The 20,572-nt window shown below is 35.6% G+C and overlaps 1 protein-coding gene across 1 annotated transcript; it reads left to right on the forward strand.

Annotated features, from left to right (window-relative positions):
• The first annotated feature begins 204 nt into the window (after nucleotides 1–204).
• On the forward strand, nucleotides 205–19,679 carry LOC113295175. The gene is made up of 4 exons (XM_026543530.1): nucleotides 205–543; nucleotides 802–1,017; nucleotides 18,609–18,669; nucleotides 19,468–19,679. The coding sequence occupies exons 1-4, from the start codon at nucleotides 205–207 to the stop codon at nucleotides 19,677–19,679; spliced, it is 828 nt and encodes a 275-aa protein (XP_026399315.1).
• Nucleotides 19,680–20,572: the final 893 nt, after the last annotated feature.

Raw genomic sequence — 20,572 nt, forward strand, 5'->3', positions numbered from 1 at the left:
TCAAGGAAAACTAGACAGTTACTTTAGCCCGGAGGTTAGAAAGAAAATTCAAGCCATGACCCCGAGAAAAGAAGAAGAAGAAGACAAAATCCAATGGTTACACCATTATTCAGGACTCTTCTCGGCAAGAAACATTTATAATTTCTTAGAAAATCAAGCTCAAGAAGATGATAAATTGTTAATATATTTCCCATGGAAAAGTATATGGTTCAAGCAATTCCAAGAATTAAAATTTTTGTGTGGAAGCTAGCCGGAAAAGCTTTGCCTACATCTTCGAGACTAGGGGCACATAATCCGGAAATTGATCCAAACTGCCAACTATGCAATTCTCAAGTTCAGGAAACCGAGAATCACCTATTCAGATCTTGCCCTTTCGCCAGAGCTATTTGGTTCAGATTTTCGCTAGGAAATTTAACTTCTTCAGCTAATACGTATCCCATTACATCATGGGTTAAAGGGTGGCTTTTAAACCCAGATTTGGATAATTTAGCAGGAAAAATCTCGACCATTTTATGGTTCATATGGAAATACAGATGCTCGGTGGTATTTGAAAAGATAACCCCACAAATCCGATGCAACTAATTGATCAGATCAACAGATTCTTACAATCCATCCCTCAAAAGAATTAAACAAAGGAACTGGATAACAATCGGTTAATGATGATCAATACCAAATGGTCAGATATAAACACAGACTGGATAATATTTATTGATGCTTCTTTCAAGGATGAAGACCTTTTAATGGGATACGCTCACATCGTTTGGTCAGTAGATCACCAGACATTTATGCACATTTCAGCAGGTTCAGAGACCTACTTCGGCTCTTCATGCAGAAGCGAAATCTTTACAAAAATCGGTCATCTGGCTAAGAGACAACGTCTTGTCTAGCGTTTCAATAGTAACTGATTGTAAAGTCTTGGAAGACAGCATCAACAAGGACAACACAAATCTCTCATGGACAGCCGAAAACACCGTTCAAGAAGCCAAGACAATTTTAAAAGCTCTTCCTCAAGCTCAGGTAAAGTTTAGAAATGGAAAATACAATTCAGCAGCGGATCGAATTGCCAAGGAAGCAAGAATAAAGAGCCTTCAACGTATGTCTACGAAATTACAACAAAAAATTAAGCAATCTAGCATTATCTCTAATGTATTTGATAGAAACGAAATTGTAAACCTTTTGTACTATATTTGCTAGTTAATATAATTCATTTTCCCATCAAAAATATATATATATATATATATATATATATATATAAATTGGTGGAATCTTTAATCCCAATAATTCTTAATCTTGTTATCACCTTCTGTTTATTTGTTATTTAATTGTTAGAAATTATATTCTGAAACCAAAATCTTTACAAGTCATAACTAACTTTTCTTACCACTATAAAGTAACACCAATTGCTTAGAATTCAAGCTAAGATAAATTGAGATTTAAGCAAACACTTTTTCTATTTAGATGAAACTCTTGTTAGGAGTCCATGTAAGCATGTGAGAAATATATCTTGAAATCACATAGAATGATATAAACGATAGTTTGGGCACCAGAACCGTGCATAATTTTAGTTCTTGGCAAATATGCCTTTCGAACTTATAAGCAATATCGTGTTCATTTAAACATTTAAGATTTGAATCATGATTCTCAACTCAAAAAGTGTTTTAGTGATCAATGATGTCTTATAGGTGTTTATAAGAGTCGTAGAAATGCTAAACATATTTGGGAAAATAATCTATTGGTATCTGCATGATTCGTACTGGGTAGGTATAAGAAACGGTACACGTACCTATGACCAGTTTGTGAATTCAGGGACCAACACTTCGCGTACTAGGTATGTGTACCTCTTGGATGTTCACAAACTCAAATCCTTTACAGTACACAACTAGGTAGGTGTAATATACCTTCACGAATCCAAATTTTTTAAGGTACGCGTATTACATAAGTGTACCTACCTATATTTTTTCGGAACCTCTTATATTTATGGTATACGTACTAGGTACGTGTACCTACTCTGAGTCCAGATTCCAATAAGTTCTTGAAACTCTCTTTTGATGTTTTGAAACATTCCCAAATGTCATGGATATAAAATATCATTGCTTGAAAAATTTCCAAATGATCTGTATGGCACAAACGTAGTTCTTGAACAATAAACTGCTTCGAACTAAAATTGTTAAGGACCTATGAACATCCGTTGCTTGAATCATATTCCGAGATGTGTAATAAGACAAGCTTGACTCGATAATTCTTCTTTAAAATATTAAACATACTAGAAGTCATACGATATTGTCTCATATAGATAGAATGGTAATTCATGTGAGTAAATAGAATGGTTCAATCTTCTCTTATTGATGAGATTTTCCAAATGTATTCGTTGATCTTTAATGTTCGAGGGTTATTTAGCCATGTCTGATATTCAACTACTAATCTCCAAACCTAGTCTAAGACTTGACTTTAGTAGACTAGAAATCAAGATATAGTTTGTAAATCTAACATCGACAACAAGCTTGAGATAGCAAAACTCGAGAGTTCGACCGAGCAATGATCTTACACTATTAATATTTTAGTTTTTGATTATTGATTTATTGACTAACGGTAAAGTTAAACCTTCATATATCTAGCTAGTTTGTTTATTCTGTGATCCTTTTGTTTTGATATAAGGTCACTCGAACTAGTTCAAGGACCGATGATTTCAAATTTGCTTGTTGCATCTAGATCTGAAGATATGACTTTTGATCATCCGTTGTTAACAGTCTCTTCGGCGCGTGATGGATCATTGGTGGAATCAAGTTGTCTGTGCATGTACTTTGAATATTGAATATTGAAGATTGAATATTATAAATATAAGGTTGTTTTTTTTTTCCGGGTATTATAACTTCTTTCAAACTTGATTAACTTGGATCCGACAAGTTGTTTATATCGAATAGACTTTTAAAGCTTGTTGTAGACTGGTAATCGATCTAGGTGTTTTTCTTTGAGATCTACTTTAATAGTTTTCTAAACTAAGATAGATTATTTCTATAGTTTTTATCTTAGTTGATCTGACCAACAAAGGAGTTTATATTGATTAAACAGAAGAACCTTTGTACTTAACTTATCTCTGATTAACTTGATTGATCTTGGAGATTAAAAGAACGATTACTCAAATAGATTAGTCCTTTACCGTTTTGGAATACGATCCAAATGATTAGAGTGATATAATACTTCACAGCATGTGAATCAAATTGAGATAGTAGACTTTATCTTGGGATTCATGTGCGTAAACCATGTAAAATAATTTCTTATGAGATTAATTATCTTTATTGGGCTCATGTGAGAATCTTGGTTATTATTAGGATATTGCTAAATATCTATAACATGGTTTATATAAGGAGTCAGATTCCTAATATATCTCTTCTTTGATGGACGGTCGAGATCTAAGGCTAATACTAAAAACCCCTAGGAACTTGGTCCTCTCTCTATCTATGAAAGGGAAACAGTAACCATCACTATTCTATCCAAGAAATTAACAACTCATTACTGTATAATATATGCAAGAACATTAAAAATCAACGAACACTTATTTGTCAAACGATCTGTTTTTTAAGATGTGGGAATTGAATAAATAGCCTCCCTTCTGATGGGCCTTCAAAAATAGCCTTGAAGAAATTTATATATACCCCTAATGGCAGAATCAAAATTTTTATCAAGAGTATTATTTGTATGATTCCTCATTTGACCTTCCATCTAACTTTCCTTCTGTTTTCTTCTTGGTACTCAGGAAACTTTAATCACTCCCACCACCATCATCTCCGTCGCTCCCACCACCACTATCCATCTCGATTGTCTCTACTAGAATCAGTACCACCATCTCCGTCATGTCTGCCACCACTATCAGATCTACGTGATTAGCAATCTGTCGGTTTGAAAATCGATTCCAGAGAACATTTGTAAGGTTTTGGAAACCTAATTTCGTCGATTTCATATCGATTTTCCTAACTTTATTCATCATTAAAGCATAGATCTATAAGTATCTCGTCTCAATCTCTCTTCAGAGTTAAAATTTTTAAAAAAGAAATCAACCAAAATTTTTCTAGGGTTTTTAGGTGAATTTGATTTAATTCTTGATTTCGAACTCGATTAATTATTCTAACCGCATATTTATTTGAACTAAGTCCATCTTAATATACAGTACCCGTAAATCTGCTCTGGAGATGGTGGTGGTGGTGATATCTTCCGGTAAAGAATAATTTAAAATAATGGTGGTGGAGGCGATTTCCTAGGTATGGCATATCAAAAAGCTCAATTGAAACCTCTCTTTGCTCTCTCTCATTATAATAACTCATAGCTTTGTTGTAATGTTAACTATATGTTCATTTTCTCAATTCTTTATAATTCCTAATTGAAACGTTGATAATCAAATTTTTACTTGATTGAAATGAAAGAATTCATTTCTTAAATTCAAATGTTCATTGTTTAGAAATTAATTTGCTCAAAACTATGTGAATGTTCCTAGTGTTATTGCATTGATGGATGTCTTGTTATTGCATCTCAGGAAAATGATGTGGTAATGTTTTCATTATAACATGCAAATTGATTTACATAATACTACTACTGAACTGTAATCCATTACTAACCACTCCCCCACCAATAAACCTACTGCTATCCTATGTAAAATACATAATTGTTTATAGTTTTGTTGCTTTTTATATATGTTCGTTACCAATATCATCTGTACTAAATTGTGTCTATGGAGTTTATTGATGGACACTAATGCTAGGTTAACTCTTAATTGGTGTTATTTTGCAGACCATAGTAGTGTTGTAGCTTTAGTTGGATTTTTGGATTATGTTCAGTTTATTTGTATCTCTACTTAATGATTATGACATCTGCTTACTGAACAATAATGAACTGCATTGTGCATGTGTGGCCCACTTAACAGAATAGTTAATTCACGTTTTAACAATTTTGTTTGTTCAGGTGATATGAACTTTGTATGCAAAATTCACTTGGTGTATTGATATATTGATCTCAATCATTTTTCTGTATTTGACAAGTTGCAGTTGAACCAAAACGAATATGTGAACTTCTTTATGTGGATAGTTTTAATTTGGAACCAAAACGTGATGATTTGATTTGGCACACTCATGAAGATTGTAACTTATTTTTAGTGTAATATGGAAATTTAGATCATAATTGTCGTAGTTTAGTTCATAATCGTTGTTTATCATCTTGCAGATTTACTAAGTTTTGTGTTTCTTAATAGGTGGTTCCTGGATCGTGGGTATTATGCATTGATGGAGCTTGGTGCAATTTCTTGACTCTTCATAGGTAATAAAAGTTGTAGAATTATTGCACTGGTTTCATTTTCTAGAAGTAGCTATATTTGATGAACTTGTGGTGCAATGGTAGCACGCTGACTCAACGTCAGGAGACGCGTGTTCGATTCACGCCGGGTTCACTCATTAGATTATATTTCAAATTTGGGATCAACATTGGTTGTTGACATCATATCTACGGATCAACTTTGGTTGTTGACGCCATATCTACAGATCAACTTTGGTTGTTGATACTAGATTTATGGGGTCAACTTTGGTTGTTGATACCATTTTTGAATTTATAATTTTTGGTTGTCAACAACCTAGGGATCAACTTTGAACATTCTTTAAATTTATAATTTTTGTATCAACTTGGGTTGTTGATACTAGATTTATGGGCCCAACATTGATTGTTGATACCATTTTTTTGGGATCAACTTAGGTTATTGACACCATACGTAATCAAAACATTTTGTGAATTTTTAATTTTGGGGATCAACTTTAATTGTTGACACCATATTATTTTTCTGACTTCTTATTTTTCGATCAACTTTGGTTGTTGACACCGCCGCCGGCGGCGATGACGGTGTTGGTGCTGCTCGTGGTGGCGGTGGAGTTGAATGTGGCTGTGTTAAAATGGTAGAGGTGATTGTGGTGGACTGGTGGTGGGATGGTGGCGGTGGTGGCGGCGGTGGTTGTGGTGGATTGGTGGTGAACTGGTGGCGGTGGATTGGTGGTGGACTGGTGGCGGTGTCAGCGGTGGTGGTGTCGGCGGTGGTTGTGGTGGATTGGTGGTGTCGATGGTGGTGGATTGGCGGTGGAGGACTGGTGGCGGTGGATTGGTGGTGGACTGGTGGCGGTGGTGGTGGGTTGGTGGTGGACTGGTGGCGGTGGTGGAGTTGGAGGTGGTATACAGGTGGTGGAATGAGAGAATTTTTCTTTTTCTTAAATGAAGAAACATGTTTGTATAATAAAATAAGAAAAAAATTATATAATAGAGGGTATTAATGTAATCTATCTTTAAGTGGATAAGGTGAGGGGTATATTTATTATGTAGTAAGGGCATATTTGTAGGGTATGAAAATTAGGGATATATAATTAATGTACCCTTTTAAGATTTGGTCTGCCCGAAAAGTTTTTTCAGTTATTTTGACAAACAAGTTACAAAACGTAATGGATATTAATTTTGGGCCTGTTATTGAAGTCTAAATATAATGGGCCAAATATTTCTATTAATGTAATGGACCATGTCTGCATATTAAGTAGGTGCAGAGATTGTTATTGTGTTAATGTGAATTGTTTGCTTTGATCATTATCCCTTATTTATCACGATAACATGTCATCAAAATTAAGCAACTTGAAAATACTATACTTAAGAAGATGTGAATTGTTTGCTTTGATCACTATCCCTTATTTATCACGATAACATGTCATCAAAATTAAGCAAGTTGAAAAAACTATACTTAAGAAGGTCCCACGGATGTAACCACTAAAATTTCCATTTATTTTATTTTATTTTCTTCCTCTTAATTTCGGGGGAAAATATATTTCAAGATTAATGACCTAAAGTTTATTTTGGGCCTGTAAATCAGTTATCGTTTGGGTCAAAGAACATAGCTCAGTGGTATCCCATCGACTCCAATAAAGAGGAAATCAGGAGTTCAATCACCGCCGCCGTAAAGATATGTGGTAGATTTGTTATATAATGGGTTGAGCGGTGTCGGGTCTGGCAGTGCGGCCAGTCCAACTGGCTGGGTTCGGGTAAGGACCTAGGTCTGGCTTTCGCGTATTAAAAAAAATAATCAATTATCGTTTTTTTTTTTTTTTTGCCTAATGGGTATTGAGTTTAATTATGGGATTTTTAACTAATTATGTTAATAATAGTATATAACGGGTATGTAAATCAATTAAGTAATTGAGCCTTGCTGTAAATGAATTTGGCTTTAGCAATATAATATATAGCCCTATAGTGTGTTTCTTTAATTTTCTTTTAAACACCCTAGTTATAAACATCCGACAGAGTTGACATAAATATTTACCATTGACTTTGTTTTGGGTTGGTGACCGATAAGTGTTGACTCGGGCTATTATGTTTGACCGTTATGTTTGATCGGCCGGTATCCGACATAGACTTTTATAATTCGAACATATTCCAATTTTATTTTGTTCATTATAACCAAAATTATAAACGGAATGATTAAAAGGTTAATCAATTTTTATGGTAGTATCAAGAAATTATGAAGCCTGTTTTACTTAACGAAAATTGACATGTTTCCGCTTTACTGAAAACATTAATGCACAATTTAAGCCGATTTTCTATCGAATAATTTTATAAGGGAAAACCATTTTGTGACACTACTAAATTTTTATGTGCATTATGATATGGTTTTCGTGTGTGTGCATTACTGGTATATCTTTTTTTCTTGTAAGTTGATATTTTATTTGTATGGGGTTATTGTGCTTAAGATTATTATGTTGGAACTTTTTAGAGATCACCACAGTGATACTAGAGTGTTTCATCTGAGCAATAATCATAATGTTGTTGTAAGCATAAATTAGCAAACCGTAAAGTTGAGTTTTTGCAACTATCGGCCTATTGCGGTAACGTCATTATATTATTTTTTTGACTATCACCACAGTGGTATTCAAACATTTTTCGTCATGATTACAACTTTGTTAAATGCTTACCACATTGTTTTGCTTAAATATATTAGAACAACAATTGCCCACAGGTGATTCGAGTTCACATGTTTAAGAGAACACTGAAGGATATGATCTTTGATCATACATTATGGACCTGAGTCATTTTATGCTTTAATGAGTGTCTAATGACATTTGTCTTCATTTTCAAACTTGAGTTCCAGTTTTGACTGCATTCATACATAAAAATTAAGATCATGATTAAGTAAATGCTACATAATTTTTTATTATTTTGTGTAAAATGCATAAAATAAAATTTATTTAAATTAAATCATTATCGAGTTGAATAACCCATTACAGTTATTATGTGTTTAATATCCAAAATTTATTGCATCCTCCAAGGAAATTAAGGTTTTGTTTTTTGGATATTTTTTCTCATATTTGTGAAAATATATGATGTTCATTGCCTACTCTAACACCCTTCATTTTAATCCACGTTATATCCGTTATTCATCACGATTTTTCAAACTTGCATCAAATTAAACTAGTGATGCATCAAAGAATCTTTCTTCAATGAAATTCATTATTGAGACATACTTATAGACTTGCTTAATGCTCAATTTTGGGTTAAGAAATGTTCGCATGTTAGGATATTTTTTAATTAAAGGTTCGATGTTTTTCATACTTCCTAAATGACATTCTTTTGAATAAATTTTTGTGATTAACGTTTTAGGGATACTCATAATTGTTCATAATCGACTAATTTTATGATCAGATCAAGTATGTCCATATCATTGATAAGGACCATGCAATGTCACAAGAAAAGCTAGTATGATATTTTCAATTGTACATATTTGCTGGATTGTTTAGTTATCACCACAGTGATGCTAAACTCTTATCTTGTAACTATTGTATTTTCTGGGTCCTTTTAGTTTGATTTAACAATTAGAACAATGCTGCTCACAAGTAGTTTTGGTTCACATGTTTAAACAAGCATTAAGGATCTAAATGTTTCATATACATGTAAAATAATAGCTACCCACATGTGACTATTATTCCGGTGTATTGGGTTGAACATTAGAATTATTTGAGTTTGTTAATACATGATAGGACAAGATTCTCCTACAGGTGACTCTAGTTGTGATATTAAACAAACATAATATTGTGTGTATGAGAAGGTAAAATATCTACTGATTTTTTTTCTTTCATGTGTCACATTGTTCCTTGATAAGGTTTTACTCACAGGAGAATCTTATTGAAGGTATGAAACTATTATAAGCTTAATTGTCATTTATCTCTACTATTAATTTCAGCTTTTGTTCTTATTAATTGTTGATTATGATTATTTTGTAGACTTTTGATGGTCAAATTTTTGGGAAGATAAAATTGTTTATCACCTGATGATTTTTCGCGTTACTGTGTATATCTATCAATTGCATTACGAATCTCAATCTGTGGATGTTTTCTCGAACATTCATTATTGAAATTGAGAGGCAATTATAGAGAAAGTGAATAATCATAAAGTCTGACAAAGGTGGTAAATATTGTGAAAGATATGATAAAACATGATAATGTCCTAAATCTTTTACGTAGTATCTTCAAAAGTTTGGAACTGTTGCTCAATACACAAGACCAACTTATCCTTGGCATAATGGTGTATAGCAAAAGGCAAATCATACTTTTATGCAAATGTTAGAAGCATGACGAGTTATGAATAATGGACCCACATCTCTAAATGTATGTTCTTTCTACAACTGCGTAATTTAAATAGATTTTCGAGTAAAAGAGTTTCAAATACACACTTTGGACTAGAAAGGCTGGAAAGCTAGTTTAAATCACCTTTAAGTTATGGTTGTTTAGTTGGAGGTAAGGGCTTACATTCCCAAGAATGAAAATTGGATTTGAAAACTATTACTGGTTCATTGGTTTTCCTAAATAATCCAAATGGTATTTTTTTTAATGTTCTAACCATAGTATGAGATCTTATTGAAACCGAAAATATAAATTCATTAGTGATGGCATAATCAGTGGGAGTACATGGATATATATGTTCAAAAGGTCATGATAATGATCCCTTTGTTTAAGATTTATATAGATATTGTGAATCTTCTCATTGTCGGAATGTTAGATAATGAAAGACCACAAATTACTGATCTAATACTCCATAATATAATTAATATAAAGAAATTTTTTGATAACAACATGAACCAGCATTAAGAAGGTCTCAATAGAGATTGAAAGAAAGTTATTCATGTTGTTTCAGTGATTTTCTTATAAGAATTTATTACATTTTGATATGGAATGGCAAAGACTCGGTTTTCAGTTCACAAATATTATGTTTAACAATTTTGATTAATGGATTGATGCTATGTGAGCAAAAATCATTGGTTGAAGGTCAAGTCTCGGATATTGTTTAATTGCTCGAAAGACACAAATCAATTGTATGAAAGTGGGTCTTTCTGACCTAACACGACTGTAACATCAATGTTAAACGGTATAAAGCAAGACTTATTGCTAAAGATTTTACTCTGGAACGATGCATTGATTATAAATAATTTTTTCTCTCGTGTCAAATAAAGACTTATTCAGAATTATCATAGTATTATTAGTAGCTCAATATGACCAAAGAGTTACATTAACTAAACGTGAAATGGCCTTGCCTTATAAAGATAAGAACACGTGGTCTGCAAAACTTAAGAATCAAAGTATGAAATTATGCAAACTTCTCGAATACTGCGTATCTAAAATTCAACAAAACCATTAACGTTATCTGGTTTTGTATGAATTTATTATAGATCGATGCATATACCTCAAGATCAGTGGGAGAAGTTCATACTCTTGGTATTTTATGTTAAGACTTACTATCTACGAGTAATAAAGGATTTCAATGAAGCTTACCATGTGATGGTCACATATCATATGGATTACTAAAGCCCTCATGTAAAGCGTATATCGTATATTCGAAGAATTTTGAGATAATAACATGTTCAGCAAATTTTGTTTCATATAAGATATAAGATATAAATTTAATCTTCTTTATGTCTTAATTATGATATATAACATATAACAAGTTGTTGATATGCTAGCTAAATGCTTGAATAGAAGAACAAATAACAGGAAAACTATCAAGAATTTTGAGGTACTAATCTTGTTTTATGTCTTACAATCAGTTAGCCAACCCAATTAGAGTTGATTGGGTTTTTCACACTTCAATTTTGGTGGATGTATGATTCTATAAAGGAAGAATCTATTAATACTAGTCCCACAATTAGGTTTGAATATTTATATATGTCTGCGATACTCAGTGAATTATGGTTTGTCTCTATATTGCTGAAAAATATCGTCTTAGCTTCGCAGCATTAAAGCACGATATGATACAAAAGGAACAAAACACATGAACCTTGAGTATATATGCATGGATTAAGTAATTCAGAAACAATAGTTGTTCATTTATCGCTTAAGCACAATTGCATCCGCAGATGCACTTAATGAACAAATACCTTTTAAGACCTCTTAAGAAAAGATTAAAATCTTAGGTCTGTGGGAGTAATTGATTATTGAATTCAGCTAATTTATGTGCTTATTTTTGAAAACTGATTGAGATCTTAATAATATACTTCTGAAATTTTTTTCTGTATCCATATTTAGTATACACTTATGTGAATGGATGAATGTTAACAGAAATTGTCTTTCGTTTGAAGACATAACTGGACCATTATGATACTCCTCTTAAAGGCCTAGTTGAGTAAGTTGATTATGTTGGGAAGGGAGCATGTTGATAACAAGACAACGTGCTATGACTCGCATGAGTAGCTTATTTAATCAAGGTATTACGTTAACCACTAATGTATTATGTTTAGCAATTACGCGCGCCTTATGAATCCTGTAATTAACCATTAGTAGATAATCACATGGACCAGTGGGAGAATGTAAGATAATTTCTTATGAGATTAATTATCTTTATTGGGCCCATGTGAGAATCTTGGTCATTATTAGGATATTTCTAAATATCTATAACATGGTTTATATAAGGAGTCAAATTCCTAATATATCTCTTCTTTGATGGACGGTCGAGATCTAAGGCTAATACTAAAACCCCTAGGAACTTGGTGCTCTCTCTACCTGTGAAAGGGAAACAGTAACCATCCCTATTGTATCCAAGAAATTGAAAACTCATTACGGTTAAGGTCAAGAGAGAGAAACCATGACATCTACAAGGTAATACCGCTGTTCCAGATTGATCGATCACAGACTAAGGATTGCGCTATAAGGTATTTCTCATATACTATTCTTGCATATTTATTGTGTGATTATCATGAAGTTCACGATCCTAAATTACCTATCTATAAAATTAAAACTTATAAACCAGACTGGTTTTAGGCGCAGGGTGATAACCACGTAAGTGCGACACAATTTAACCCATATTTACATTAGTTAAGACTCGTTATTTTTCGAATAACACTATTTTAGTGCTTTTGCAGAAAGTACACACGAACCCGATCACCAGAAGAATCCGAAGCTAAATGGTGCTTTTTGAACATCATAACCGTGTCGTAATCTGGTACCCCAGGAAGATGAGCCGTCGGCTAATGTGCATCTTGAGTTCTTATCGAAGAGGATGGATCTGGAATGAATTTCTTGACACATTTTCAGTTCTTCAAGCAAGCTGATGTCACCGATTGTCCTTACTGACTGCAGTTAGTACCGGCGGTGGTGTTTGTGTCTCTTTATGATTTACTGTAGTTTTTATTCTTAAAATGAGTGTTGATTAATGATGGTTGAAGACATGAAAGAAAACGGTAACAAGCTTTGAATTCTGCTGGCAGTGATGGGTTTTCACCCAAACATGGTGTTCGGTAGTGGAGTAGAGGTGAATCTGTATGAGAAACTCTTGATGATGTCGATATGTAGAAGCGAGTATCAGTCTTGGTGATGTTCTACAACAGAAACAATGTGTATGATCTCCAATGTCTAAGTTGGGTTTCGCTGGTCGAGTTAACTGGCGGTGCTGGTTTGTTGTGGGGTGAGCTGTGAATTCGATGGGATAAAGCAGGTAGCAGAGAAATGAGAGTGTGTTGGCAGTGAAGCTCGGGTTTTGGAGAGCTTGGACGTGACTGAGATGTTTTGCATCCACTGCAGCAACATCAACAGATGAGTTCGATAGGTATCAGCTGCCGCTGGTGAAGGGTTCGATGTAAAGTGGAAATTGAATTATTGTCCCTCCTTTTAACGGGCCTTCACAAATATCCCTAGGCCTCTTTACAAATGTCCCTGATGGCATAATTGAAATTCTGGTTAAAAAGGTCAGTTTTATAATTTCTTTTGTAACGTTCTACTTCTTCTTCACTTTCAAAAGATTCATCACTCGGACGAAAGTCAGTTGAACCCATCACCACCATCTCCATCGTCACCCCTCCGTCTCCATCTCCATCGCTTCCACAACCATCACCACCACCACCACCATTTCAGAGTGAAATCGAAGAAATTGTAGATTGAGAGAGATCTACATGTGAAATGGAGGCAGCAGCTGCTGCTGTTAATACCATATCGAGAAACTAATTGAGAGAGTGAAGAACAGAAATTGTGAGATGAAAAGAGATGAAACGGCTACTGATGAAGTAAATCAAGACAGAGATCGAAACGAATATCTCTGTTGTTTCTGCCAAGAGGGTTTCGATTTGCAACAGGAATTGAACCTGAGAGTGTAAGAAAATGGTGCTGATTCGAAGAAAACGATGGGGTTGGAATGGATCTGAGGTTGATTCGCTGAACTCGTAAAGGATGAAGAGATAATTCCATTGTTGATTGTAACAAGAAAACGATGGTGTTAAAATGGGTTTGAGGGTTCTGTTGCCGTTGAATCAATTGAAGAAGAATCGAAGATTCAGATGGAGTAAAGTTGAATTAGGGTTTGTTGAAAAGCAGATGAATGTTGGTGTTGAGTTGATGCTGGCTGGTGGCAGTGTTGGTATGAGCTGTTGTTACAGAGATCGAAGCCTGTTGCTGGATGAACTATGGTGGTTATCTGGGTTGAAGCAGGCAGTGATATAACAGCTGCAATATGGTGGTGCAGAACAAGGGTGTTGTATTGGTGTTCAGTCAGCTAGCTATGCGTTTAGATGGGTACAACTGATGGAAGGAAATGGAATATAAGAGGAGCTGAGAAGATTACAGAGGGGTTGGAGTCAGATTTGTGTTTAGATTCAGATGGAGAGCTTGGTCTTGAAGTTGTTGTTGTTCATGAAACTACAGGTGATGATCAATTGTTGTTGTTTATATGTTTTTATGGGATCAATTGTTGTTGTTGATCCAATTTTTGGGATCAACTGCTATTGTTGATCCAATTTTTTATGGGATCAACTACGGTTGTTGATCCATTTATGGGATCAACTCCTGTTGTTGACCCAATTTTTTATGGGATCAACTATTGTTGTTGACCCAATTTTTTATGGGATCAACTACTGTTGTTGATCCTTTCAACTCCTATTGTTGGCAATATGTCATTGGATAAGTATAATCATGCTTGTAGTTTAATTCATGTAAATTTCTTCCAATGTTGAACTTGTGGTGCAATGGTAGCATGACTGACTCCGTGTTAGATGATGCATGTTCGACTCACGCCAAGTTCACTCCATTTACATGGATCAACTTTCATTGTTGATCCAATTTAGGGGATCAACTACCATTGTTGATCCCCTAAATTTGATCATCTTCTACTGTTGGTTCTATTTTTATTTGGATCAACTACTGTTGTTGATACAAAAATATTTGAACCAGTGGTGGCGGTGGTGGCGGCGGCGGCGGTGGCAGTGGTGGCGGCGGCGACAGACTAGTGATGGTGGTGGCGACCGACTAGTGGTGGTGGTGTAATGGTGGTGGTGAAGGAGTGGTGGTAGAATATTAGTGGTGGTGGCGGTTGGTAGGTGGTGGTTGTTGAACGGTGGTGGTGGAATGGTAGTTGAATGTTAGTGGTGGTGATGGTGGTGGTAGTGAAGTGGTAGAGGAAGAAATTTGTTCCATTTTGAAATAAAGAAAAATATTATATGGGTGAGGGTATTAAGATAAATTTACTATTGTCAAAGTAAGAGACATAGTTAGGGTTCTTACCAGAAGTGCCTTGACATGAGGAAGAAGATAATCTGTTGACAAGCTATTTTTATCTTACAATTATCTCTTTAATATCCTCTCTTATCGTATCAATTTTCCTTTCTTCTGGAATGATCTTCTTAACAGGAACAATGTTGCATTTAGAGACAAAGCGTTGAACTTCCTTAGGACGATGTTTATTAAGACGTCCATTCTGCCCTTGAACATTGGAGGAACTCACTGTACTGACTTTCCTAGTTGCATACACAGGATAGGTACGAAAACCAATTGGTTCAATCATACGGATGTCAGACACACCTTTGAGAATCAAATCTAGGGTGTGTTGAAGTTGAACTAAGGAGTCTTTATTCAACTTGGAGTTTCTCTTCTGTCTAACAGAACACTTGGTCTCACAGACAAGACATACCTTTTGATCATAGGAATGATTGGAGGATGTAGTATTAACATTACCGTCAGAAGAGTTGTCTCTTTTACAAAATGTCCCAAGTTCATGATTGGAAGAAACATTAGGAACATCTGTATTTACTTCTGAATGTAAAGCATCAGATGTTCTTGGTACATTAGATTGCTTTGAACATCCTTGAATGGAGAGTTTACTCAAGCGACATTCAATATCCAAGGCATCCTTTTCGAGGATGGCCTCAAAAGTCAAGCATGAAGACTGATCTTCAGCGTTGCCATGGACTTTGCAATCTCTTACAATACCAAGAAGAGCATTGACATGGTGTTTTAACTGATTCATTCTAACATCTTGAATTCTAACAAGATATAGAATCAATTTACTCTCTTCAGTTGTATCCCATTCATTAGAAGAGAAGGTCTCTTTCGAAGGGTAATCATGAACACTCATGCCATTGTTTGTCTGTCTCGTCGAACCACAAGGTTTCTCTATATTTGAGATTGAAGTTTTCTCTTTAATAGATTTAGACGAGAGAGAATCTTTATTACTGGTGATGCGTTTATCAGAGATAGTACTCTTGTCCATAGAGCCAGATCGCTACAAACACAGACTGATGAGGTCTTAGTGTGTTTGCCTGCTCTGATACCAATTGAAAAAGCGGGGGTCTAACAACACCACCCAATATTTTGCTTAGCAATCTATATGGACAAAATCCAATATACTTTTTATGAGAATCAACTAGACAGTTAGACTCAATCAATAAATACATATATCAAAGAGTTTATATCTCAATCTCTCGATTTGATCTTTACTCAAGCAAATGGAAATATGCGAGTCTTTATCAAAGAGAGATAACTTGGACGGTACCAAAGACCAATGTCCAAGGATCAATCAATATCAATCAACAACTAAAGGGTGGATTTCCAATTGATGATCTTTAACGCACAACCTGTATTATTTCAATTATATAAAAAATATAATGCAGAAAAGAAATAACACAGACACCAGAAGTTTTGTTAACGAGGAAACCGCAAATGCAGAAAAACCCCGGGACCTAGTCCAGATTGAATACACACTGTATTAAGCCGCTATAGACACTAGCCTACGACAAGCTAACTTTGTACTGGACTATAGTTGAGCCCCAATCAGTCTCCCACCAATCCAAGGTACAATTGTACTCCTACGCCTCTGATCCCAGCAGGATACTACGCACTTGATTCCCTTAGCTGATCTCACCCACAACTAAGAGTTGCTGCAACCCAAAATCGCAGACTTGATAATAAACAAATCTGTCTCACACAGAAAAGTCTATCAAAGGATAAATTTGTCTCCCACAGATAAATCCTAGGTTTTGTTCCGTCTTAAGATATAAAATCAAGGTGAACAGGAACCAATTGATAATCCGGTCTTATATTCCCGAAGAACAGCCTAGATTAATCAATCACCTCCCTACAATCCTTCCTGACTACACATGTGGTTTGTCGAGGAATCACAGACAGTGAGACGAAGATGTTTGTGACTTCTTTATCTTGCCTATAGGAGAACTCTCACGATCTCAAGCCAATCAATAGATTGTACTCGTACGATATAAGATGCAAGATCAGATCACACAATTATGATAAAAGTAGTATCGGTCTGGCTTCACAATCCCAATGAAGTCTTTAAGTCGTTAACCTAGTTTTAGAGAAGAAAACCAAAGGTTAAAGGAGAATCGACTCTAGCGAGCGCACTAGTATCACACAGAAGTGTGGGGATTAGTTTTGCACAATGCTAGATGTCTCCTTTATATAGCCTTCAAATTAGGGTTTTTCCTTAGTTACAAAGCAATCCATATTCACCGTTAGATGCAAACCTGATTTAGATTCAAGATAATATTTCTCGACCGTTAGATCGAAAACTTAGCTTGTCACATACACTTGGGTATACGTTTACTGGGTTTGTGAAAACCATGCCCAAACGTGTACGTGTATGTTGGTTTAACATAGTAACCCAAAAGGTTAACCATATGAGCATTTCATATTAACCTAGTTCTTCTTCACCATAACTAGTTCGATTGACTCAAATGAACTAGTTAGAGAGTTGTTCAATTGCTATGGGATCTTATGTAACTACACAAGACACAATTGAAACAAACATGATTTGATTCGATTGAATCGTCTCATGAAATTTATAGCCACGGTTTGCATAAAGCATTCCTTAGTAATTTAAGTTTCATGTTCAGAGCACATCTTTACATCATAACCACTTAAGCTCACAAACAAGTTCGCGGACTTAAGGCAACTGACAGAGTTTTCCAAACTCAGCAGAAAATCTCGGCAAAGAGACTTCCGCCAGTTCGCGGACTAGGTTCGCGGACTAAACACGCAAACGAGTTTTTGGAAAATCCCATCAGAAATTATCGGTAAGAGAACTTTCGTTAGTTCGCGGACTGAGTTCGCAAACTGAGTTCGCGGACTTGGCAAAGCCAATTCCTCCGGTTTCTCTCAATCAACAAAGTTCAAAAACTTCGAATTAAGGAATACATGGTTATGTAATCTAAACTCTCATTCCAATCATTGAGACATTCTCAGAGGACGTTATATAGTCGTTATTCACCGACTGTTTCACGTCAGAGAAATTCTCAAAGTAATTGAAACTTTTCATGACTTTCGACACTAGGTGAAGATAAACTTGATCAAAGCGAAACGATTTACCAACACACGATTTCGAGAAAAAGATAAGTAGTGAATACTCATCTCGAAATATGAAATGTGTATGATCCAGTCTATATAGCATACAAATTTTTGTCTCATAAGAAGTAGGAGATAGAATAGATAGACTTTTGAGTGATAGATAAGATCAAGTCTCCATATACCTTTTTGTTGATGAAGTTCCACGGTTCCTTGAGTAGATCTTCGCTGTTGTATGATGAATCGCCATGAAGTCCTTGAGCTCAACTACACTTTTCTATCCTAGTCCGAGACTTAGCTATTATAGACTAGAAATCAAGACTCATAGTTTTGATCACTAACATTGACAAACATGCTTGATATAGCAATGCATGCGAGGTCGACCGAGCTACGCTCTAACAAATATAAAACATGAAAGACAAAGTACAATAGGAAAACAATACTAAAAATAGTTTATGTTTCCTTCTCTCTAACAATTCTCTATGAATGGGTTGTTTCCAGATGCCTGCATTTGGTGGAGCTGTACTGCCGGAACTAAGAAGCTTAAGCTGTAGTCGAGAAGGTGAGAGAACAAGAGTGGCACTGGTGGTGCTGTATGTAGTCTGAACTGGGGTCAATTCTTAATGCATCAAAGAAGATGAAGAGTTTGTATGTCATCCAGAGTTGGTAAAACTCGATTGACGACTGTAATGGGTTGCGGCTGGTGGAGATGAATTCTGTCCAGTTGCTGGAAGTAATGAATTATCGAGATGGTACCTGAGTTCATATTTGAGGGTTCAGTTTGGCAGAGTCAGAGACTGGTGCTGATGGAGTTTCAGCCTAAAAAGGAGAAGCTGAGACTTGGTATTGAGTTGTAAAGATGATGGAGTAAGGAGTTGGACGGACGGAAAGATGCAGTGGCCAGACTTTGGTAATGATTGGAATTTGGAAATTAGCATATGGATTTTGGACTGGGCCTTCGGAAGCAATTCGCTAGGTCTTGGATTTCTTGGCAGCAACTTTGTATAGACGAAGAGAAACTCAATAGGGAGAGGCCGGTTTGGGATCTCTTTTGCGAGTAGCCGAAACCAGAGAAAAGAAAAGAGAGGCATCACTACGGAGGTGGAAGACTAGGGTTTGCGATTTTTATGTTTTCATTTCCATTTTGATATGCTAGTGACTCTCCTTCATATGTTTATGGCTTTTGAGAAAACCATGTCTAGCTAAATCTTTGTAGCTAGGGTTTTTATGTTGAAACCACATGGAGTTTTAGGCTATTTTGAATCGAATAAAATTGAGCAAAAGACCGTTATGATTTTATCAAATTAATTCTTAATATTGTTTATTGATTAATCGAAATATGAGTTGTTGCTTGTAACAGACTCAGGTACAAGTATAGAGATTGAGAAGGACTTGAGCTTAGATCCTAATAACTTCACTCCAGCCACACTGGACTCAATACTCTTTTCTATTAATTCATTGCTGAAGAAGGACAACATGGTATCACGAGTCTTTATAGGACAGACTCAAACCCTAAAGCATTCACAGTTTCACAGCCCTACACGTGGGTTGATCTACACCATTTCATGCTAAAAGTCTCTTAACAATAATTTAAACTCTACGTAAATTAAATGCAAGCTTAAGCCCTAATTATCTATTCTAGCTAAGGCACCCTCTGATGGATAAGGGCTAGTCAGGTGCATGACAATAACCCCCATCTTCAGACCATCCTTGCCCTCAAGGATGAAATTTTGGAAAATGAGCGCGGACATGAGCCTTATCCTCCCAGGTTGCATTATCTGGTGAGGTATGAGACCATTGGATCAATAGCTGAGGTACTTCATGCCCATGCCTTGTGATCTATCGAGAGTCTAGAATGGTCACATGCACAAGAACAATTTCTCCTTTGTCATCAACAGTTGGTAGAGTTGGAATTGAAGTGTGAGATGCTCCCAACTTCTGCTTCAACTGAGAAACGTGGAAGACAGGGTGTATGCGGCACCTTGCAGGTAGGTCTAGTTTGTAAGCCACTTCCCCGATGTGTTCCAGTATGAGATAAGGTCTATAGTAGCGTGCAGAAAGTTTGAAGTTTCGACCAACCTGTGAGGATGATTGTCTAAATGGCTGAAGTTTGAGATAAACCCAATCCCCAACACTAAAAGATCTATCAGTGCGCTTCTTGTATGCAAACCATTTCATTATCTCTTGAGCTTTTGTGAGAGACTCCTTTAATAAATCCAAGACCGCATCTCTGTTTTTCAAATAAACTTCTACTGCTGCAACTGATTTGGTGACTTCATTTGGGAATCCAAGGTGAGGTGGTGTGTAGCCATATAAAGATTTCAAAGGTGTCATCTTCAAGCTTGTGTGGTAATTGGTATTATACCACCACTCAGCCAATGGTAACCATGAAGACCAGTTCCTTGGTTTGTGCCCAATCATGCATCTGAGGTACCCTTTTAAGCAGGAATTGACTCTCTCAGTCT

This window comes from Papaver somniferum, chromosome 7 (genome assembly GCF_003573695.1).
Source record: "Papaver somniferum cultivar HN1 chromosome 7, ASM357369v1, whole genome shotgun sequence".
Classification (NCBI taxonomy): Eukaryota; Viridiplantae; Streptophyta; class Magnoliopsida; order Ranunculales; family Papaveraceae; genus Papaver; species Papaver somniferum.

What these genes read in the sequence shown, in the direction of transcription:
- LOC113295175 (XM_026543530.1), top strand. Translation starts at nt 205, where the DNA reads ATGGTTCAAGCAATTCCAAGAATTAAAATTTTTGTGTGGAAGCTAGCC. An exon ending in GGAAATACAGATGCTCGGTG is followed by an intron (nt 544 to 801) that starts GTATTTGAAAAG and finishes ACATTTCAGCAG; the next exon opens with GTTCAGAGACCTACTTCGGC. An exon ending in AAGCTCTTCCTCAAGCTCAG is followed by an intron (nt 1,018 to 18,608) that starts GTAAAGTTTAGA and finishes GGTTGTTTCCAG; the next exon opens with ATGCCTGCATTTGGTGGAGC.